The 24,382-nt window shown below is 39.2% G+C and overlaps 3 protein-coding genes across 3 annotated transcripts; 1 reads left to right on the top strand and 2 right to left on the bottom strand.

Moving 5' to 3' along the window:
• The first annotated feature begins 2,672 nt into the window (after positions 1 to 2,672).
• Positions 2,673 to 3,707, top strand: OR51E1 (olfactory receptor family 51 subfamily E member 1). Its single transcript, XM_040489134.1, has one exon. It carries the CDS (start codon positions 2,673 to 2,675, stop codon positions 3,624 to 3,626), a length of 954 nt encoding a protein of 317 aa, XP_040345068.1. The 3' UTR covers positions 3,627 to 3,707.
• Positions 3,708 to 14,213: 10,506 nt separating this feature from the next.
• On the bottom strand, positions 14,214 to 15,203 carry LOC121039166 (olfactory receptor 51I2-like). The gene has a single exon (XM_040489094.1). It carries the CDS (start codon positions 15,174 to 15,176, stop codon positions 14,214 to 14,216), a length of 963 nt encoding a protein of 320 aa, XP_040345028.1. The 5' UTR covers positions 15,177 to 15,203.
• A 7,713-nt stretch (positions 15,204 to 22,916) lies between these two features.
• LOC121039201 (olfactory receptor 51I2-like) lies at positions 22,917 to 24,047 on the bottom strand. Its single transcript, XM_040489133.1, has one exon. It carries the CDS (start codon positions 23,921 to 23,923, stop codon positions 22,961 to 22,963), a length of 963 nt encoding a protein of 320 aa, XP_040345067.1. The 5' UTR covers positions 23,924 to 24,047; the 3' UTR covers positions 22,917 to 22,960.
• Between the last annotated feature and the right edge of the window lie 335 nt (positions 24,048 to 24,382).

Here is a 24,382-nt window from a genome sequence, read left to right as displayed (position 1 = left end):
CGGTTAACAATGATAGATGTAATTATTTGCACCTTTACTTTGTGTCAGGCATTGTGTTAAATGCTTTATACTCATTGTTTCATTTAATACTCACATTGACCTCTATTAGGCAGTCACTATTATCCTCATTTTAAAGATGGGGAGACTGAGGCTTATAAAGGTTAAATGATTTGCCCAGATGGCATAGCTAATGAAGTTATCCACCAGGATTTGAATCCAGGACTGAGTTCAAAGCTTTTGATTTTTGGACAGGGAGAGTTGAATATGCCTGAGAGTCAGGTGATTCCTTTCAGTAAGACTTTAGAATTATGAGTCTGGATCACAAAAGACAATTCAAGCTTGCTAAACAGATTTGGGAATCAATAGTTTTACGTGACAAATAGATTTATTGAAGGGGATGGGATGGCCAGGGTAGAGGGTATAGAACAAGAGGGGAACTAAGGATAAAATTCTGAGAGCATTATTATCTAAAAGTATGCATAAGGGTCAAGCAGAGGAGTCTGCAGGTCCAGAAAGGAGACCAAGAACAGATGATCAGAGAAAGATGAGGAGCAGTAGGAGGAGGAGGGAGAGTTTTAAGAAGGAGAGAACTGCTCATAGTGTCATAGGTTAGAGAGGTCAGTACAGAGGATTTCAGACACTGATGACTTTGGCTTCTTTGCCTGATTTTCTAGGCTAAATATGGCTCCTTATACCCTTTCCCCCCAGCAGTTGGAATTAAACTTTCAAAAACCCATGCTCTCAGTGTTTTGCTCTCTGTCTGGTGTGAGGGAACCCTTGTGGGATAGCTCGATGGTGAAACAAAGATTATTGACACATTCTGAACCCAGTGAATGATGTAAGTCCTTCCTGATGCTGGCCATGCACTCTTCTTTACAGTCAACTGCTGTCTGGTGACTTATCTTAGTATTTCACTTCTTTTCAGGACTGATTTTAGAGGTGAGATTAGTGATTAGTCTGGGCTTTGAGTTACAAATGGCTCACACTCACCTGCTCTCTGGTAACCCCCATTCCAGTTTCAAGATCTTAGGAATCTAACCTTTACTTTTTTCCTCCCAAGATAAAATTATCTTAAATATATCCTAGCAATAAGTGGCACTATTTCCATTATGGGAAGAGGAGATAGCTAGTTTCCAGATTATAGCCAAGCATATTTTCATATATATAACAAGTGTAAATTTATATAATCTAGTAAGTCATAGAAGCACATGAATATTTGTGGATGGAAAAAAGGAACGGATAAAGGAAGTTAGTTAACTCTCTAATTGTTTCAACAGAGAGATAAGATCTGAGAAAACTCGTCTGACATTTCCCATCTCAACAATCTCTAGTTATAGCCATCACTTTTGTAGCCAAATTTGGGGATAGCAACCCCCTGTTATAGGATTGATTATTTCTGCAGTGCTTCTAATGCCATCATCATCTTTCAGGTTTAGTCTTCTGTGTCAGTCCCTCTCTTTTAAGCTTGGTGGGTCCCCTAGACACAGAGCTTGAGATGGTGATTCTTGTTTAAGTGATGTATTGACAAACTACTGTCCTGAGAAGAGAGGTGAGACGGGCAGGATAGACAAGGGAGAGAAAGCTAAGCAAGGCTGTGGTCTCAGCAAAGTCTGGTTGCTCAGAAAGCTCTGAAGTACTCATTGCATCACAGCTTAGGTCCCACCTGGAGGCAAGGTGACTAGCTCTTTGCACCTTTATGTCAGGCAGTCATTGACCTCTAGATGTGTCCTGAGGTTGAGGTGGGCGGGTATAGCATAACTTCTGGGTGAAGTGCCTCTCATTTGATCAAGGATAATTTTCTGGAGAAAGGGAGAACTGTGAACCTTTAGTACTCCACACCCACTGCAAATATAGGTGCATTGGTTTGGTGGAGGGGATCTGAGTGATATACCAGTGGCACCCACTACAGCTATTGTTCCTTTTATGATACAAACTGGATAGTCTGGACAATGTAAGACTCTGGATGGACATTGGACAGGAGTAAAGTATAGAGTCAGAGTTTAGAATGAAGTTAGTTTGTCAGTTTTTAAAACTGGATTAGGGATTATCATAATAAAATAGGTATTATTAAGTTTTAGATCAAGTTTGAAATAGCTTCCAGAATTAAGCGTTAGATTAATGTTAAAGTCTGAGTAAAGGTTAGAATGAGAGACATCATTAGGATTAGTGCTAAGATTAGGTTACCATGTTGATTTGTGCTAGTATTGCTATATTTGGATTAGAATTAGTTTTAAAGATAGCCTAATGATAGAATTACAGTTGGTACTGAACATAGGGGAGCATAAGGGTAGGACAGGGTAGAGGAAATTATGGGACAACATAAAAATATCATCTAAGTCTGTATACTCAGTCAATAGCCTATTTTTTGTGCACTAAATGATGTAAAATATGCTTAGAATTTTTGTTTTAGTATTTTACTTGTTTTCAGGATTGAATATAGAGGTGGGATTAGTAATTAGGACTGGGCCTTGAGTTACAAATGGTGGTTAGATTGAGTTTAGAATAGAATCAGAGTTTGGATAGGCAATGGAATTAGAGTTAGATAAGAGAATAGGACATCAGGGTGGAGGGAAGGAAGCATGGTTTTGGGATCCTGGAGTATCTGACAATGGCTTATTTATGTATTCCAGCCTGTACCTGCTTGGCACTGGTTGAGGCTCCTCTTCTTCACTATGGTGGACACCAATGGCAGTGAATCTAGTGCCACATATTTCATTCTAATAGGCCTTCCAGGCTTGGAAAAAGCTCAGTTCTGGTTGGCCTTCCCGTTATGCTCCCTCTACCTTATTGCTGTGCTAGGTAACCTGACAGTCATCTGCATTGTGCGGACTGAGCACAGACTACATGAACCCATGTATATTTTTCTTTGCATGCTTTCTGGCCTTGACATACTTGTCTCTACTTCATCTATGCCCAGAATGATGGCCATCTTCTGGTTCAATTCCACTACCATCCAGTTTGATGCTTGTCTTCTACAGATGTTTGCCATCCACTCCTTATCTGGCATGGAGTCCACTGTACTGCTGGCCATGGCCTTTGACCGTTATGTGGCCATTTGTCACCCACTACGCCATGCCACTGTGCTAACATTGCCTCGTGTTACCAAGATTGGCGTGGCTGCTGTGGTACGGGGTACTTCACTTATGGCACCCCTGCCTATCTTCATCAAACGGCTGCCTTTCTGCCGCTCCAACATTCTTTCCCATTCCTACTGCCTACATCAAGATGTCATGAAGCTGGCTTGTGCTGACATCCGTGTCAATATCATCTATGGCCTCATTGTCATCATCTCTGCCATTGGCCTGGACTCACTTCTCATCTCCTTGTCATATCTGCTTATCCTCAAGACTGTGTTGGGCTTGACACGTGAAGCCCAGGCAAAGGCATTTGGCACTTGTGTCTCTCATGTGTGTGCTGTTTTCATATTCTATGTACCTTTCATTGGGTTATCTATGGTGCACCGCTTTGGGAAGCGGCATGACTCCCTCCTGCCCATCATTATGGCCAACACCTACTTGCTTGTTCCTCCTGTGCTCAACCCTATTGTTTATGGAGTGAAGACAAAGGAGATCCGGCAGCGTATCCTTCGTCTTTTCCATGTGACCACCCATACTTCAGATCCCTAGGTGTCAGTGAAAATTTCTTTTCCTCTCAAAGTTTTTCAATTCAGATTTTAATATCAACACTTTGGAAGACATTATTAGGAAAAAAAAAAAAAAAACCTTCCCTAATAGAAACACAACGGATACCTTCAAACAGGAAATTGGTTGGAGAATCTCTGTATGGATAGGGGCAGCAGAACCATACACTCCCAATCCCTGTTTTTAAATATTATTTTCACTTTATAATTCTCTTTATATAATTACTAAAACCATGAGATGGTTGTGGCTGGAGAGCTATTTCTTCCCATTTAACTATTTAGTCCAAATCTCTGCTTGCATTGATAGTCCACAGCATTTCTGAGATGAGAGTTGTACATCTAAGGGACATTGATCAAAAGTTAAGCATGGCAAGAGTAAAATAAACACAAAAGCACAATATAATCAGGTAATCTTGCTTGAAACTATGATTTTTTCTTCAGAATCCCCAACTGTATTGGATCCCAGGAAAACAGATGTACCGGGATTTCTTTCTTCAAAATGATCTCCACAGAGAATAAATAATTTCTTTTATTCTAGGAACCAGCTCTCAAGAGGAGGATTAGAGTAGAACCTTGAAAATACTACAGTTACCTACCTTAATGAAAGATGACACACTCTGTTCTGAGCATTTTTACAGATCATGGATACTTTCCCTTCACTATCTTATCAGTGTTTTATCTGGGTAGGAATATGATTAGAATCATCATTATACCAATGGGAGAATTGATGCTTAATGGGGATCAGTGAATTATATGAAGTCACAAAAATTGTCTTTTGATATCCATATTGTGGGGAGGGACTGTTAGAGAAACCTGTGAGGTAGTGAGTTAGACATTTCAAAAGTCTTGCATTTTTTTTTAGGGGAGGTATTTAATTTCCTTCCTCACTCATTTAGTATTGCATATAGGAATTTCCTGTTAATGTTGCTGATGGCTTTAATTCCAATAGTTCCTGGTCCATTTGCCACCATACCTGGGTAGTAACAGCAGAATGTGTTTGGGACATTCCCAAACAGTGGCTAGTTTGGAAAATAGTATGATTAGCAGTGGGGTCACTCAAAGGATACCTGGAGAGACACTTTTTGGAGAAATGCAGCTGAGAAGACCTAGAAGCTCATGACAGAAATGACAGGTCTCTCACAGACCAGGGGTCTAGAACAGGAAGCATCATGAGGCTGAGCAAGGCCAGTGGCCCATGTGGCTAGCTGGGAAGCAAGGTTAAGGCAAGCATGGCTCCAAAGAAACTAAATAGAGCATATCAGTGGATATGGCCTATCCCCTAGGCTCTGAATGGCCCTGTGGGTGAAGCCCACAACATCAGTGTTTGGAGAACAAGGCTGTAGGAGAGGCCATAAAGACTAGTATTTAGCATGAATATAGTCCTAGAGGTGTACTTAGGCACAACACTTCTAGATGGAAGCAGAATGGGAAGGAGAAGGTGTGGGCGCTACAGGAGTGCAGCAGGAATAGACAGGGAAGAAATGAGACCATTACCCATGGAACGCTTGTTAGACCTAAACAGAAGCAGGTAGTATAGTAGAAAGCTTGGCACAGAACCCGCCAGAATTTTCTGGCTATAGCTAGCAGACTGCTTGTTAGAGAGGGTATAGAGAGAGCACATGTGATTTCTTGGACTGGAATCCGGAAGATGAGAATTGTGAGCAGTATGGGATCTGATATGCTCAGGCGAGTGGTGGCCAGCAGAACTAGGAGCATGAACTAGAGTCAGTGCAGGCTTTGGTCATTTTGGGCAGAGGAGTGGCCCCTTACCCAGTAAAGCCCTGACATTGGGATTGAGAGAAAGAGAATTAAAGAGAGAGAAACAGACAGATTTTCTTTCTTATTAGGAAAGCAGTATAATAAACTTTTGACATTCCCCAAATACAAAAGAAAAGTATAATAAACTCCAATAAAGTTGTCACATTGAAAGACAAACATTGTTAGCATTTTTGTGTTTATTTCTCCAGATATTTAATAGGTGTTTGTATGCATGCTTCTGTGTGGACATATGATGAATGTGTGTTACCAGTTTTGTATTTGAAAGCCCGTTAGATACAGGGATAATCAACAGATAAATCGGACACATTTAAATTTTTTTTAATTTAAAGATACAGCCATTATCCTAGATTTTAGAAGGGATTCCAAGTCCGTGATAGTATGCTCATGATAAGTTTCATGGCTTTAATCTTAAGTGACTTAACCATTTTGTGAGTATAAACACACACCACCACCACCACCACCTTCCTTTATCTAATGTTTTAATAAATACTAAATTATTAAATGCCAGATAGAGACAAAGCTATAGCAGGACTCTTTTAACTTCTAGGTCAGATTTCTGGTCATTTATTTAATGACTACTCACTGGGTCACCTGGAAGGGCCTGGAGTTAAGGACTAGAATGAGAGGGATAGGCTGCCTCTTTTAGGAGATTTGGCTGGAAGTTAGGGTATGTTCTGGCAAAGACCTTCATCATGTGCCTTTCACATAGGTATCCTTTTACCTTCTCCATTTCCTTTGTTTAGGCATTGCTGCCTCTGACCCTACTGCCTCAGCCACTTGGACCTTTGTTCGGTCCTGGAGGAGTCTGAATAATACTAAATCTCGGTCTATAAGTCAGTCATTTTTTTTAGGTTTATTTAGAAATGTTTCATAAATGTGGCTTGTGTTCTCCATTCTGCTTACCAGTGTTCTGGTCCAGATACTTACCTCTTGCTTAGAGGATTGCCATACTTTCACATTTGTCTCCTTGCCTTAAACATCTTGTGCATGAGTCCTAAATCCCATGTAGTTTGCAGGAATTTTTCCAAACACAATTCCGATTATCTTGTTCCCCTACTTAAAATCCATTGAGGATCTTTTATTGCCTCCCATACAGAGTTACTTCTTAGAATGACAGTAGGCCATTCTTTTTTACTTTTATATATGTTCCCATCTTATTTTTTCTGTGTAAAATCTCTAATTTTTCCACGTAGTGTGTTTTTCAGCTACTTTATAATACTTGCTATCTCTCAATGATTTCATGCACTTTTAAATCCTCTATTTCACTCTGTTTCCTTTGAATTGCCTTTTGCCATTTTTTCTTTTTAGCAACACTTGATAAAATGAAACTCTTTTATCATTTGTCAGGCCAAAAGAGGCATTTTCTCTTTAGTGTCCCTAGACCTCTTGGTTCATACTTTAGAACTGGACCATTTACAGTTCCGAAAAGTTTGAGTGAGCTTCTGAGTCATATACGCTCAAGTTAATAAAATATACTATATTATTACTTTAATTAAATTGAAATAAGACTCCTTTGGATGCAATGAGCATACATGTGGAGAGTCTGTCTTTAAGATAGACAGACCTGAATTTGGGAAAGTGCCGTATTATACCATTGGTTTAGGATTTAAGAGTTGATGTTTGTTGTTTATCTCTTAAGGTACAGTAGTCCCACTTCCTATCCACAGGAGATACATTCTAGGACCCTCAGTGGATGCCTGAAACTGCAGATGATATATACTATATGTACTGTACGATGCTTTTTTCTATATATACATACCTATGATATTGTTTGATTTATAAGTTAGGCACAGTATGAAATTAACAACATAATTAATAATAAAATAGAACAATTATACTGTAATAAAAGTTATATGAATGTAGTGTCTCTTTTTCAAAATATTTTATTGTACTGTATACTCACCTTTCTTCTTATGATGATGTGAGATGATAAAATGCTACATGAAGAGATGAAGTGAGGTGACTGATGTAAGCATTGTGATGTAGTGTTAGGCAACTACTGACTTTCTGATGATATGTTAGAAGGAGATTCATCTGCTTCCAGACTACAGTTGATTGTGGGTAACTGAAACCACGGAAAGTGAAGCCACGGGTAGGGGGGCACTATTGTATTCTCAAAACTTCTTGTTCATTCCCGGACATCTCATAGCTTTCTTTATGTTAGACTGGATCCAAAGGGAATGAAGATGATGCAGAATCAGATTGTAGTCTGCCTTTTCTACAACTAAGGGAGCCAACAGGATACAGGGCTTTTAATTCTAAGAAAGTTAAAGAACAAGGGGATGGAGAATCAGCTGCTCTTCTTCCACGGTCTTCTTCCCAGACATGTCCAGATCCCTGACTTACTTCCAAATCCATTTCCTCCTCCTTCTCCTCTTATTCTTCCCTTTCATCTTTTTCACGACCACGATTGACAGGAAATGTATTCCCTACCTTTGTTTTTAAGCTGTTTTTGTGAGTTATTGTTCCTTATTAAAATATAGATACATCAGTAGAGAGAAGCCACACTTTCAAAGATAGCGAGTGTGACATTTGGAAGGTAAAAATTGCTTCTAGTAAAAATCACCCAGAAAAAGTATCCTTAGAAAAGGTGGCTGATGGGAAGGAGGACTTTAAGAAGGAGTGAAAGATGTATCACCCTTTCTTTATCTAACTTAGAACGTCTTAGGTCTTCCAAGAAGTTTTTCATCTTATCTAAGGTGTGAAATTTATTGGTATATTTTCTTACAATCCTTTTAATATCTGCAGCATCTGTAGTGAGATCACCATTCTCATTCTTGGTATTGACAGTTTGTGTTTTCTCTCTTTTTTCTTTCCTGTTCAGTTTGGCTAGAGGCTTACCAATCTTAATACTTCTCTCAATGAAATATATTTTGGTTTCATTGATTTTCTTTATTGTTTTCTTTTCTTTCTGTTTTGTTGATTTTCTCTGTTATTTTCTTTCTTCTGCTTACATTGGATTTAACTTCCTCTTATTTTTCTAGATTCTTTTTTTTTTTTCAACGTTTATTTATTTTTGGGACAGAGAGAGACAGAGCATGAACGGGGAAGGGGCAGAGAGAGAGGGAGACACAGAATCGGAAACAGGCTCCAGGCTCTGAGCCATCAGCCCAGAGCCTGACGCGGGGCTCGAACTCACGGACCGCGAGATCGTGACCTGGCTGAAGTCGGACGCTTAACCGACTGCGCCACCCAGGCGCCCCATTATTTTTCTAGATTCTTAAGGTGGAAGCTGAGGTTACTGGGATCTTTTTTTCTTATACAGGTACTGTAGTGCTATGCATTTCCCTCTAAGTACTGTTTCAGCCTGCATCTCACAAATTCCATATGTTTAATTTTCATTCAGTTGAAAATAACTTGTAATTTTCCTTTTCATTTTTGCTTTGACCTATAGTTATTGTAGATTCTGATTCAGGAAGTCTGGCATAGGGCTCAGCAAGATAGAAATTTAAAAAGGGTCCATAAGTGATTCTGATAGATAGCAAGGTTTGGGAGCCCCTGGCTAAGATGGGAAGTGTGGGATGACAGACAGAGATAACATTGGCCATTTGAGGGTGACTAGTAGCTGGTGAGGGATCCTTCAGGACTGTACTTTATTTGGGGTATTGTGTGGTATGAAACAAGAAGACAGTTGGGTTGTAGAAGCATAGGAATCAGGCAGTTCTGCTTCTGAGGGGACTATTTCCAAGGGTTAACAGATTTTGTCTTCAGTATGATGTGAAAACAGTCTTAACCAAGAAATTAAAATAAGAACCTCTGAAACATGTGACCTCTGAAACATGTGATTCATTTCCCTTTTGAATCCTTGGGTTCCCTGATAGGTATTCCCACAAGACACTTTCTTCTTCTCTTGTAATACTCATTATGTCTGAGAAATGCTTATTTAATACCTGTATTTGCTGCTGAATTGTATGTAAGTGTATGAGGGCACTATTTCATTGAACCTCTTCATCATTGCATCCTGGGACATAGTAGATGTGCCTGGGGCATAGTAGATGCTTATGACAGACATTGACTACTATTCACCACACTAATTCATCTGCATCCAGGACGCACAGCTAGGCATTTCCCAGCCTCCTGTAAGTTGGGTATGATTAAATTCTAGCCATTACTTTCAATGTGAATGGAAGTGATGTGTGCAGCTTCTAGACCTGGCTTAAAAACTCTCCTATGTAGTCTTCAATGTTGACACTGCATGTGACTTGGGAATCCACGTGTTGCATATGGTAAACCACCAGCAGCGAGTTCCTAAAAAAAAAAAAACTATGTAGAGCCAAACCCTTTTACCTGCAACCCTCCACCAACCCATATTTGCACCATTTGTATAAATGAAAACTGACTGTGTCATCACTGAACATATTTTTGTTTTTAAAGTAGTCTAACCTTGCAAATACAACACTAAATAAATATTGGTTGAATAAATAGCTTAGAAACTAAAGGAAACAAAACCTGGAAAGTGAGGGGCTCCGATAAGACTGCTGATTATCCTTCCAGAAAAAACATTGGAGGTATGAATTTCTTAAAAGAGGAGGTATTTCCTTACATTAGCATAATTATCACAAAGTCTTTATGAATCAAGATGACACCAAACTGGGTCTTATATAGGCTTTTATTAATTTTCTTTTGGTCAATGTCCTCTCACCTTAGGAAATTTACATTATTGTTCCTTCTCCCTCTTGGATATTCAAACTTATCATCTCAATCATTTCCAGCATTCATTATGTTCAAGTCTCTTCCATATTAAAAACAACAAGTATAAACCTGCCTAGATCCTATATTCCTCTTTCATCTCTTTCCTTTCTTAGCCAATCTCTTACAGAAGTTATCTATAACTTATCTCCATGTGTGCATCTTTCATCTAACTCTTTCATTACTGCAATATAACTTTGTCTTCCATCAGACTACCAAAGGCATTCACTATCATCATCAAGGAGCTCTGTGTGTCTGAGGTTTTAAGCCCTTACCTTCCTTGACTTCTCAACAACATTCAACACAGTTGACTACTACCTCTTTCTTGATACATTTACTTCCTTTGCCATCCATGGCATCACACCCGTGGTTTTCCTCTTATCTCTCTCAGTACTTCACAGTTTCCTTTGCCACATACATTCTACTTGGGCTTATGAGAGAACATGGTATATGAGGGCCTGAAATTAGCCCTTTAATTGTTATGCAGTGACACTTGGGTTGATGGCTTTTATTGCCATCTGTATATCATGACTTAAATTTTATCTCTAGTGTAGACCATTTGGCTAGTCGAGAGTTCCTGGGCTATAAGTCTAATGGCCTGTGTATTCTATTCATTTGGATGCTTTCAGGGGAGTTCAGGCTCAGAGTGTCCATAATTGAACTCATGATATTCTTTGCCCAAATAAGTTTCTTTATTCATGTTTCATATTTCAGTTAATCATACCACCATTTACCCTGAAGTGTCCCAAACTATCAGTCATCCTTGGCCTTTCCTTTTTCTTCTCTTAGTCTTCATATTTGATCCAAAGTCAAGTTATATAATTTCTACTTATATAATAAGTTTGAACCCATCTCCTTCTCTTTATCTCCACACCCCTAGTCCAAGTTTCCACTAAATCTCATCTTGACTATTTTGCTAGCCTTCTAACTGATAATTTAATATGTTCTCTACAACAAAATATAAAAAAAAAATGATGTTTTTAAAATAAATGTGGTCATGTCAAAATGATCCTCACCCCTGATTAACACACTAATTATTTCCCATATTTCTGATTGGTTCTCATTTATGTTTTTCACATTTATCTTAAGCCATAGGTTCTTTGCTCTTTGACTTCCTGGTAACACTACTTTTCATTCCATTCCTTTACTGTGCCATGCTTCCCTTTCCACAAGTTCTTTGGAGACAGTGTTTTCTTTGCCTAATATACCTTCCCCTAAACACTCTCCTTTTTCCTAGTTAACTTGTATTCAGAATTTGGACATCACCATAATTATCACTTTTTGAGAAAAGCCATTCCTGATTCTTTGAACAGGTGAAATATGTTTATTGTGTACTTTCATCTATTAATTAATCTATTTATTTAGTCACCATGGTGAGCAGAATTCTAAAACACTACAAAAATATCCTGTTCTAGTTCCCAAAACCTTTGTATATGTGAAATATCAATTCTATGATTATGTTGTTATATGGCACAGCTGACTTTAAGATAGGTGTGCTTGAGCCCACATGAGCCCTTAGAAGAAGAGACATTTCTGCAGCTAGCATGTGACAGAAGTTAGAGATATTCAAAGCATGAGAAGAATGTGATGCATTGTTTCTAGTTTGGTGATGAAGAGGGTCATGTGAGAAGGAGTGTGGAGTCTTAAGGAACTGAGGAAGACCAATAGACAGCAGTTGCACAACCTTAAGGAACTGGCTTCTGCCAACAGCTCAAATGAACTTGGAAACAGATTCTTCTCCAGGGCTTCCAGGTAAGAACCCAGTTGGTTGACACTTTGATTTTGGCCTTATGAGACCCCCAGTTAGAGAATCTAGCCAAGCCCATCCTCCAGAATGTGAAGTAATAAATGGGTGTTATTTCAAGATACAAATTTTTTTTGTAATTTTTTAATGCAGCAGTGGAAAACTAATATAGTAACTGAATACATTTTTAGTGCTATTAACATTAAGTACTATTAAAATGAGTGCAAACCTTGCATTCAGAATGCAGTGTAGAAAAAAAGTGTTAGGCTCTTCCTTCATTGAATTTATAGTCTACTGGGGGAAGAAGAGCCTAAATGGATAGCTCTTAATTCATTGTAAATTTACATTTATTTTGGTATATATGTAGTCTAGTCCCGCAAATCTTCAAATGTAGTAAAATACCACTCCTGTGATTGTGTTGTGTTATATGGCACAGTTGACCTTAAGACAGGGAGTTTATATTCATATGGGTTGAGATAATTACAAGAGCCTTTAAAAGAAGGGACATTTCTGCAACTGGTGACTGAAGAAGTCAGAGATATTTAATTGATGTGTATTCCTTCCATAAAAAAATCAAGTTTGGTTTTGGTACCTTTATATTATGATCAACTAGCAGAGTGCTTGGCACATAGGGGTCACTAAAGAATAAACAAACTATTTGTTAACACATAAAAGGTAAAATCCTCCCAAGTTAGATAGCTGGTAAGTGTAAGAGACAGGTTTAGAATTTGAATAAGGTTTGTTTCCTGACTCTACAGTTTATGTTCTTAACCATTATAACCCAGTGCAGACAGTATATACTAAGATATTGTGCTATTGAACCTCATACTTTTGAGAGGATGGGGAGTGGTTAAGAAGAGAGACAGACATCCCCTTTCAGCTTCACTTTGTATGAAGGTATACTCAAGCAGAAATATATTAAAAAATCTTAGTATTGTAATTTTTTTCCTACAAAAATTCTTTATGGAGCCAGAGTATTTCACTGATGTGTGAAGGGCATAAAGTCTGGGAAAAGGGCCCAGGAGATCCCATAGGGTGAAAAAGTAGGAAACCTTCACTAGGTGAGGAACCTTAGTTCAATCAGTTAGCTGTTTTGCACCTCTCACATCTCCAGGTCAGCTATCCAAGCTCAACTAGAAGCCTTTTCACAAACTTTTGCAATCATTTATATGTATTCTTTTTCTCCATTCAAATTCACTTACATATTCAAAAGAATCATTAAGCAGCTATTACTCCACAAACACCATTAGAAACTGAGTATATTTTGGCACGCTTGGGGTTTACAGTCTAGTTGAGTGATAGACTGTTGCATATTGCATATGTGCATATATTGCATAGGAGACAAACGCAGTCCAGTGAATAATGTGGAGAAGAGAATTGGACAGAATTTTCTGAGAAATTAGGCTTTTACTTGACTAATAAGAAGTGTAGCTAGAAATGAGATATAGGTAGGTGGGGAGATGAGAACATTGCAGCAAAGTAAATGGTGTCTGGGAAGACTCTGAGACCAGATAAAAGCTTAAGCTGATAGTCTTTTGGCTCTAGTTTACTTGTACGTCAATACACTTTTAACCTGCAATATATACTCCTAACTTATTTTATAGTAAAATTTTTAATAAATGATTTATATATTTTTTGGCAAACCAAACTACCTAGCATAGTATATGCAGTTAGCATATAAGTTATGTTAGTATGTGCAGTTCTGTATAATTCTGTACAAATTGTACAATCTTCTGGCTTCATCCCATACCACTCCCCCTTCAAGCCCTATGCCACGGTCACACCTGTGTAGGTATAACAAGTGGTAGAGACATAAAGAAGCGCAGGCATGCTTAACTTTCCATGAACACATTTACTTCTTCAAAACATGGAGCTTTTTATTTCATATTGCTCTTTTTTCCTGAATTTTTCTCTTTCTTACTGAATTCCTACTTTGCCTAGAGAAACCCTACACATTTTTCAAGGTGAAATAAAAAGCATTCCCTCCTTTGTAGAGGTTTTCTGATCTTCCCAGGCAATTTCTGGCCACTACCCATTTGCAGTTCCTCTAGTAACCTCTTGTACAGGACTTTATTATTGTACTTGTATGCTGGTGTGTATTTACTTGCCTTTATCCTCATAGAAGAATGTGTTTCTGGAGAGAAAGGATCATGTTTAATATATTTTTCAGTCTTTAATCCTCAGCACTATTTACAGTAAAAAGTAAATCATGAATGTAAATTTGAAACATAAATAATCCTGATGGTCTTCCCACTTCCTGAGTAGGAATTTTCAATGCTTTATGAGGGTAGCAGGTTCCTGCAAAGTACAGCAACACGTTTCCTTTATGGTACCCGGACCCAATTATATTTTATAGTTTGATCAGTCTTGGCCTTTTCTCTTTAGCCTCCTAAGCATGGCTTCCCTGATGGGCTTGGATTTCACACTGTAGATGATAGGGTTGAGCACAGGGGGTACCACCAGGTATACATAGGCAACCAGGGCATGTGCAATGGGGGATAAGTGCCTCCCAAAACGGTGGATCATGGACATGGTAATGCCTGGAATGAAAAAGACAAAGACAGCCAGGATATGGGAAACACAGGTGTTGAAGGCTTGGATGCGCTCCCTGGGAGATGCCAGTCCCAGGATTGTGTGTAGGATGAGAATATAGGATAGGATGATGAGCAGAGAGTCTATGCCTCCAGTGGACAATACCACATAGAGCCCATAGAAGATGTTTATGGTGATGTCAGCACAGGCTCTTCTCATCACATCAGGATGAAAACAGAATGAGTGGGACAAAAGGATTTTGTTAGGGCAGAAGTTCAAGCGTTTAAGCAGGAAAGGCACTGGGAAGAGAGACAGGGCAGCACGGGCCACAATGGCCATCCCAATCCTGATGATGACATTATTGGTGAGGACAGTTGCATAGCGAAGAGGGTTCGAGATGGCCACAAAGCGGTCAAATGACATGGCCAGGAGCACCGACGACTCCACCACAGAGAAGGAATGGAGGAAGAACATCTGGACCAGGCAGGCATTGAAGCCTATGAGCCTGTGGTCAAACCAGAGCACAGCCAAGGTGGTGGGCAGTGTGGACAGGGTGAGGCCCACGTCGGTGAGGGCCAGCATGGACAAGAAGTAGTACATGGGCTGGTGCAGGCTGGGAGTCTTCCTCACAGCCAAGAGGATCAGGCAGTTTCCAGTGAGGGCCACAGTGTACATGGAGGAGAAGGGGATAGAGATCCATCCATGAACAGCCTCATGCCCTGGGATGCCAATCATCAGGAAGGCATGTGGCTGGAAGAAGGAGATGTTGACATAGGTCTGGGAAGGGAGCATCTTTGGGAAGCAGTTGAAGTCTCCAGAAAGATGTGACCTCTTCAGTCTGGGCAGACAGAAAGATGGTGACAGGACACTTGTTATTAGGAAGATATTTGTTTATGCTGTATATAATTTTTCATTAATTATTTCTCATCTTCTCAGCTCTTTGTATTATTAACCATTCCAGGAATGTACATACATTAGCTAATATGTCCCCCAAACAAATGCAGAATGTAGGGGATAGTTTCACTTCCTCATAATTACTGGAAAATAAATGACTGAAATGGATTTACATTTCGCGTATACTGTTGCCCTACTTAGAGAAACAAAGGGGTACTAATTTTCTTGGACACAGAGCTGGGTTTCTGAATAATTCTCTGAATCAGTAAATTTCTGTGCTTTAGGAAAGTAGACTCCTTCATTTCCTCTGCTTCATCTAGGGGCATAGATCTGCTGTCTCTGGAAGTCCAGGCCTCCTTACTTTTCTTCCTGCTTCTGACATATGCTCATCTCCTTACCATTGGCTCCTCCTCCTGGCAGCAGCTGAAGAGAGGGGAATCTCAGACTCACTAACCAGACCTCCATCCTTCTAAGTAGTATAGAAGGGGTTGTATTTTGGCCCCAAGGTACTTACCTTGCTTGTCATAGCCTTCTCTACCTCTTCACATCCTGAAGGAGCCCAGAAAAACTGCAACTAAGATACTTACCTTTATACCACTGGCTGGATACCTTAGCGAGTTGCTATTCCCCAGGGATGTCCAAGCCACAGCCCAGAGGAAAGTCTACACTTGTTTTTTCTTGGGCAATGGAAATGTGTGGGATATGTGTGTTGGCATAGAGGGTTATAGGGAAAATGAGATATTTAAGCAACTGAGATGTGGAGGAGAGGTGTAGAATCCTCATCATCTGTAGGTTCATCGATTCTACCACATCTGCAGGAAATTTTTCTGGGCATTTCAGTTTTTTACTTTACTTTTCTCTTTAGTGATATCAGATCAGACATCTGGAGTCACACAGAACAATTTCTGGCCCTGCTAAATGGTACCTTTCAGAAACACAGGGTTCATTGTGTCTCTTTCCCTCCACTCTCTCCTTGGCCCTTAGGATTGTTCATGCAGGTTAAGAACTGCCACTTTCTGTGTCTGTTCTTCATGTGACATTGTGAAAGCCCCATTCTGTTGCACAGCAAATATGTATCAAGCAACCTGAGAAGATAGATAGGTAATAAAGGGTCCCAAGGTAGAGAGAGATGAATGGGGGTACACATGTTTACTGGGAGTTTCCATATCTCTATTTTTATGTTTTTAGAGATACAGAGTGTCTTCCAACCTAGGAAATTTTCCTTGCTATCTTGTTCCATCCCCAGGAGTTTCCTTTTTTTTTTCTAATAGAGTGAAATAAATTGAAAATATGAAGAAGCCACAGGACTGAAATGCAATAGTATCTCTGTGTGTGTGCATGTGTGTGCATGGCAGCTTTATTAAAGTATAATTGATGTGTAAAAATTATTAATGTATTCATTTAATAAAATTTGACATATGCATACATTCATGAATTTATCATCATAGTCGAGGTAATAGACATATCAATGAATTCCAAAAGTTTCCTTGTTGCAAATTGCAGGATTTCCTTTTTTTTTTTTAAGGCTGAATAATATTCTGCAGTATGTATATACCACATTTTCTTTATTCACCTTTTGATGGACATTTAGATTGTTGGATCTTGGCTATTGTGAATAATGCTGCAATGATAATGGAAATCTAGATATGTAAGTAATGTACCTCAACATACTAAAATACTCAACAGTGAAAAACTAAAATATTTTCCTTCCTTTCCTTCCAAGGATGCCCATTCTTTCCACTTCTGTTCAACATAGAACTGAAAGTCCTAACCAGAGCAATTAGACAAGAAAAAGAAATAAAACCATCCAAATTGAAACATAAGAAGTAAAATTATCTTTCTTTGCAGACAACATGATCTTATGTATAGAAAACTCCCAAAACTCCATTAAAAAACTTTTAGAACTAATAAACATAGTAAAGTTGAAGGAAACAAAATCAATATACAAAAATCAGTTGTGTTTCTATATGCTAACAGTGAACTATCCAAAAAGAAAATTACTAAAACAATCCCACTAACAATAGCATGAAAAAGAAGAAAATATTTAGGAATAGACTTAACCAAGGAGATGACTTATACACAGAAAACTATAAATCATTGATAAAAGAAATTAAGACACAAATAAATGGAAAGGCATTGTATGTTCATGGATTAAAAGATTTAATATTGTCCAAATATTCATATTTTGGGTAATATTCATATTACCCAAAGTGATGTATGAGTGCAGTACAATTCCTATCAAAATCTCAATGACATTTTTTACAGAAATAGGAAAAAACAATCCTAAAATTCATATGGAGCCACAAGAGACCCAAAATAGTTAAATCAGTTTTGAGATAGAAGGAAAAAGCTGGAGGCATTACACTTCCTGATTTCACAGTACATTAAAAATCTATAGTAATTTAAAACAGTATGGTACTGGGGTACCTGGCTGTCTCAGTTGGAAGAGCACGCAACTCTTGATCTCAGGAATGTGAGTTCAAGACTCACACTGGGTGCAGAGATTATTTTAAAAATAAAAAAAAAGACAGTTCTCATATAAAAACTGACATTTGGGATAGGGAGCCCAGAAATGAATGACACATGCAGTCAACTGGTTTTTTACAAGGGTCCCAAGAATATGCAATGGGGAAAAGACAGTCTCGTAAACAAATGGTGTTGGTAAAACTGGGTATCTCCATGCAAATGAATGACATTGGACGCTTATATTACACAATATACAGAAAAGTGGACCTGGGATTGTAAAACTCATAGAAGAAAACATAGAGAAGAATCTTTGTGACATTAGACTTAGCAATAATTTATTGGATATGACACCAAAAGCAAAATCAATAAAAGCAAAATTAGACAATTGGAGCTACATCAGACTAAAAATGTAATGCCCATGGGACACCTGGGTGGCTCAGTTGGTCAAGTGTCAGACTTAGGCTCAGGTCACCATCTCACAGTTTGTGAGTTTGAGCCCTGCATTTGTCTCTCTGCTGTAAGCACAGAACCGGCTTCAGATCCTCTGTTCCCTTCTCTCTCTGCCTCTCCCCTGCTGGTTCTCTCTCTCTCTGTCTCTCTGTCTCTCTGTCTCTCTTGCTCTCTCTCGATAAATAAGTAAACTTAAAAAAATTAATGCACAGAAAATAGAACAACAAAGTAAAAAGGCAACCCATGGAACAGGAGAAAATATTTGCAAACCACATACCTGATAAAGGATGAATATAAAAATATATATGAGGAACTCTTACAACTTAACAGCAAAAAAACTAAATAACCTGATTAAAAAGTTGGCAAAGGAATTGAACATACATTTCTTCAAAAATATACAAATGGGCAATAGGTATATGTAAGGGTGTTCAACACATCGCTAATTATTAGGGAAAAGCAAATCAAAACCACAATGAGATATCATCCCACAACTGTTAGTATTGCTATCATCAAAAGAAGAAAAGAAAGGAAAATCCAAATGATAACAAGTATTGGTGAGGATGTGAATAAATTGGAACCCTTGTGCACTGTTGGCAGTAATGTAAACTGGTGTAGCCACCATGGAAAACAATATGCAGGTACTCAAAAAATTAAAAGTGGAAATACCATATCATCTAGCAATTCTACTTCTAGATGTATACCAAAAGAATTGATATCAGGATTCAAAGAAATATTTGCATAAGAATCTTAAGAGAACATTTGTATTTCCTAACATTGGCCTATAAATTCTACTTCAACTTGCCAACTCCCCAGTTTTCTGCCAATGCACCTGTCAGTGAAGAAAGTGCCTGCCCCGGTGGTCTTTTTGGGATAATTTTGGAATGAAGGTGTCCCTATCCCAGGGACAATGAATTTTAAGAGCTAAAGCAAAATAGAGTGATGTGTAACCAAAGTCTAGAGTCTCTAATATTATAATCTCAGGCAATCATGGAAGGCCAGAGGAAAACTGTACTTGATCAAGAAGATGCCCTTTTGGAACAAAGGATGCCCATTTGCTCCACAGCTGTGAAGAGCTTTATCTATAGCTTTCATTGCTTTGAGTGTGGTGTGAACTTAGAAACTAGTTTTTAAATAGACATGAGGATATTTGTTCAGGAATTATGATTTATAAATAGATTTATTCAAATAATATTCCTGAAGCCATGTCTGGGCCAATCCCTTTTATGGATAATGAAGGCATTCAATGTAATCAGTATTGCCTTCCAGGAACTAGAATAGATCAGTACAATAGATGATTTCAGTAGCAGATGATAAGTTCTCTGAGAGACGTGTGTACAAGCTGCAAAGAGAGTAGAAGAGGGAAGATCAAGAAACAAGACACAGAAGACAGAACCTTTAATCTCTTCCTGGAAGGATAAGAGTCTTCCACTTAGGGTGGAGAAAGTAGTAGGTGACTATTACAGCAGTAAAAAAAAAGCTGGGAGATCCACTCACCAGGGCTGTGCAGTTATAGGTTCATCCTCTACTGCCTACATTTGGAGGTAAACTGAGGAGTGCTAGACCCTACACCCAGAGATCTTTATTTCTGACCAGACCCATAGGCTTTATGCTACGTCCTTTCACTGTCTTCATTTGTGCATTCGCTGAAACATCATTTGTTGAGCAATGTGTTTTTGTGTGCCAGGCCCAAGTTAAGCACTGAGAACACAGAAATAACTAGAACATCAGCACTGACCCCTAGCTTTAAGGATTTCAAAGTCTCAAATGTAATGTAACTATTTATAATTACAGTATAATGTATTAAGTACTACAATTGGAGGAAGCACAAGTGCTTGGGGATCACTATTGAAACCCCTTACTTGGCTTAGGATGGGAGTGGGCAAAATCCCAAGTCAAGTCTTAATGAAAAGCATATTCTAGTCAAGAGGAAATATAATTTTTTTTTTTTTTGCTTCCTTTGCATTTGAATTCTGTATTCTGAACACCAGCGGATTACCTTACCCAGGCTCAGTCTTAGGATCACTCTCAGCATTCATTCAATAATTACCTGAGACACTGTACTGTCTCTCTTGAGATACTAGGATCATGGGCATGTAGCTTGCTTGGTCTCTCCCTCCTGGCCATCCCACACATGTGTGCATACACACACAAACACACACACCACACACGTACACACTTTTTCTGCAGACTCATTTAAAACAATTTTTTAGACGTTTATTTCTTTTTGAGAGAGAGAGACAGAGCCTGAGCAGGGGAGGGGCAGAGAGAGAGGGAGACACAGAAGGCCAAGCAGGCCTCAGACTCTGAACTGTTAGCACAGAGCCTGATGCAGGGCTCAATCTCATGAACGATGAGATCATGGCCTGAGCTGAAGTTGGATGCTTAACCAACTGAACCACCCAGGCGCTCCTCTGCAGACTCATTTTTAAAAAAAATATTTTATTTTTATTTGAAAGAGAGAGAGAGACCGAATGAGGGAGAGGGACAGATGGAGAGAGAGAGAGAGAGAGAGAGAGAGAGAGAGAGAGAGAGAGAGAGAATTTTAAGCAGGTTCCACACTCGGCATGAGCCTGATGCAGAGCTCAGTCCTATGACCCCGGGATCATTACCTGAACCGAAATCAAGAGAATCAAGAATTGGACCCTCAACCGACTGAGCCACCCAGACTCCCCTCAGCAGACTCATTTGAAAGTAAATTGTAGACATTACAATCCTTCTCAATAAACATTAACTATGGACCTCCTAAAAATAGATTCTCCTACATGATGAGAAAACTGTTTTCAAATCTAAGCAAATTATACTAACCTAATAATATTGCCAATATACAGTACATATTCAGATTTCACAATTGTCCTAATAATTACTGGTTAATGGTAGTATTTGGTTGTTATATCCCTTTAATCTCTTTTAATTTAGATTAATTCTCCAACATAGTTTTTACAAAATTGCTTTAAAAAAATTTTTTTTAGTGTTTATTTATTTTTGAGAGAGAGACTGAGTGTGAGTGGGGGAGGGGCAGAGAGAGAGGGAGATAACAGAATCCAAAGCAGGCTCCAGGCTCTGAGCTGTCAGCACACAGCCTGACACAAGGCTCGAACTCACTAACTGTGACATCATGACCTGAGCCAAAGTCTGGCATTCAACCGACTGAGCCCCCCAAATTGCCTTTCTTAAGATTCCGGGCTGGGGTGTGTGTGTATGTGTGTATGTGTGTTTGTGTGTGTGTGTTTGTGTGTGTGGTGCTTCTTATATACATGATTTTTCTGATTACTTTCTCATGGTTAGATTCAGGTTGGACATTTTTGGTAGGAATTTTACATATATGATTTTGTGTTCTTATTGTTCAGATCTAAATCTATCAGTACTTTCTAAAGAAGAGTTATTTTTTCCTTCTTCTCTTCTCCCTCTTTGTTTTGAATATTACTATGGACTCACACTTTCTTTAAAAATTCAATTTGCTATAACCATCTGCTGTCAAAATTATTTTTAATGTTCTAATTGACCCACCTATATCCACTGGTAGCCTCTTCAAATGAGTTTATGTATTTTTTTTCCCCACAGGACTCTGCTGTCTTAGTGTTCTTTACTGCTTTAGGGTGCATAAGCTATTCCAGTATCACCTTATGTTTTTTCTGCTTCATACCTGGAATTAGCCATTGCTCCAAATATCCCAGGGAATTACAGTGGGAATGGTTTTTAAAAACCAATATGTGGGCCCTAGCTTTGCTCATTGCTTCTGACACTTTCAGAAGACAAAGAAGAGAAATGTAGAGATAAAATTTTAAAAAATATATCTAATTTTTCCATTATTGATTTAATTTTAGCTTCCATTCTCTTTTCCCAGTACTGTTACATCAACCTTCTAAATGCTTTCCTTGCACTCTTTTTCTCCCCTTTCACCTTTCTAACTTATAGCACACAGTTAAGTCTGTGCAAACTTTACAATGCAATAGCCTTTCCATGGCTGACTCTTAAACAAGGAATGGGGGCAGATGTTTCCATGAGGTCTGAAGGTCCCCAAGGAGTCTCACCACTCCTCATCATTTCTAATTCATCTCCTGCCATTCTCCAACACACACACACACACACACACACACACACACACACACACACACAGATTATGCTGAGCCACATATGGCTACTCACCTTTCTGCAAACACACCAGATAATTCAACACCTCAGTGTTTTTATTTTTTGCATTCTTTTCCCTTCATAGGTATGCCTTCCCCTTGCCCACCTGTTCTGCCTGACAAACTCCTTCTCACCTTTCAGCCTCCTTCTTCCCTGACTTGCTTCTCTTTTCCTCTAGGAAGGCAGGAAACTCTCTTCTGTATTCCCATAGCATTTTGTGTGTACCTATCATAGCCTCATTACATTTCATTATCATTGTATATTTAGAATCTTCTGTCTTACAATGGAGAGACAAGACCATGTTTCCTATAGCCTTTTGTGTGTACAATACATTTAAGTATTATTGTATATTTAGAATCTTCTGTCTTACAATGGAGAGACAAGACCATGTATGATTCATTTTACTGTCTCTAGTAATGGCAGAGATTTTCACACAAGTAAATATTGAATTAAAAAGCTGAAGTCAATGAATGCAGGAAAGAATGAAGACTGTTTTGTCACCCATCAGTCTGAGAGTATCCATTTGCTTGTCATACTCTTGGTAATGTGTCTGGGTCAAGGATCTGAGTAAGGACTTTCTGGACATAAGACTGGTCATGTTTTTCTTCAGATTCTGTGGTTGTTTCTTGGTTTCATCAGCCTTGCCTCTTCTCTCTCAGTAATCTGAGCATGGCCTCCCTGATGGGCTTGGATTTCACGCTGTAAATAATGGGGTTGAGCACAGGGGGCACCACCAGGTACACATAGGCAATAAGAGCATGTACAATGTGAGGCAGGTGCCTGCCAAAACGGTGGATCATTGACACTCCTATGACTGGGATGTAGAAAATCAGAACAGCTAATATATGAGAAACGCATGTGTTGAGGGCCCGGACACGCTCCCTGGGAGAGGCCAGACCCATCACTGTACGAAGAATAAGGGTATAGGACAGGAAAATAAGCAAAGAATCTACACCCACTGTGGATAAAACTACATAGAGCCCATAGAGGATGTTGACAGTAATGTCAGCACAGGCCCGTTTCATGACATCTGCATGGAAACAGAAGGAGTGGGACAGGAGAATCTTGCCAGGACAAAAGTTCAGTCGCTTCAGTAAGAAGGGCCCTGGAAAGAGGGATACAGTGGCCCGAGCAACAATGGCGATCCCGATCCTGATGATGACATTATTGGTGAGGACAGTTGCATAGCGAAGAGGGTTCGAGATGGCCACAAAGCGGTCAAATGACATGGCTAGGAGCACCGACGACTCCACCACAGAGAAGGAATGGAGGAAGAACATCTGGACCAGGCAGGCATTGAAGCCTATGAGCCTGTGGTCAAACCAGAGCACAGCCAAGGTGGTGGGCAGTGTGGACAGGGTGAGGCCCACGTCGGTGAGGGCCAGCATGGACAAGAAGTAGTACATGGGCTGGTGCAGGCTGGGAGTCTTCCTCACAGCCAAGAGGATCAGGCAGTTTCCAGTGAGGGCCACAGTGTACATGGAGGAGAAGGGGATAGAGATCCATCCATGAACAGCCTCATGCCCTGGGATGCCAATCATCAGGAAGGCATGTGGCTGGAAGAAGGAGATGTTGACATAGGTCTGGGAAGGGAGCATCTTTGGGAAGCAGTTGAAGTCTCCAGAAAGATGTGACCTCTTCAGTCTGGGCAGAAAAATAAGACAAGACAAAATTATTGGAAAATATACCAGCTCTGATATTAGGTGACATGGTTCCCACACATTACTGAATATGAAACACAAAGGCGATTTAAAAATGGACTCCATATAGAAACCAACTAGAGAATAACTACAATTTAAATTTATTGAGTATAATAGTATCATTTTGTAATGTGAAATACTGATTTCTTCATATATTGAAGAAAGCAGGGCTTTCTTTAAAAATATGTGAGATGAGCCTAAAGGGCGTAATCAAAAATGCTTTGTTTTAAATAAGAAATAGTGGCCTCATGAAATAAATTGCAAGCATATGGTGGAAGCCTGAAGGGTTGATAGCATGGGCTTGTTATCTTTCCTTTCTTGGATTTACCTTTAAAATGTCAAATGGACAGATAAGTA

The sequence above is a fragment of the Herpailurus yagouaroundi genome, unplaced genomic scaffold (genome assembly GCF_014898765.1).
Source record: "Herpailurus yagouaroundi ecotype Mexico unplaced genomic scaffold, PumYag 180, whole genome shotgun sequence".
Classification (NCBI taxonomy): domain Eukaryota; kingdom Metazoa; phylum Chordata; class Mammalia; order Carnivora; family Felidae; genus Herpailurus; species Herpailurus yagouaroundi.
This window is presented reverse-complemented; position numbering and strand designations above follow the sequence as displayed.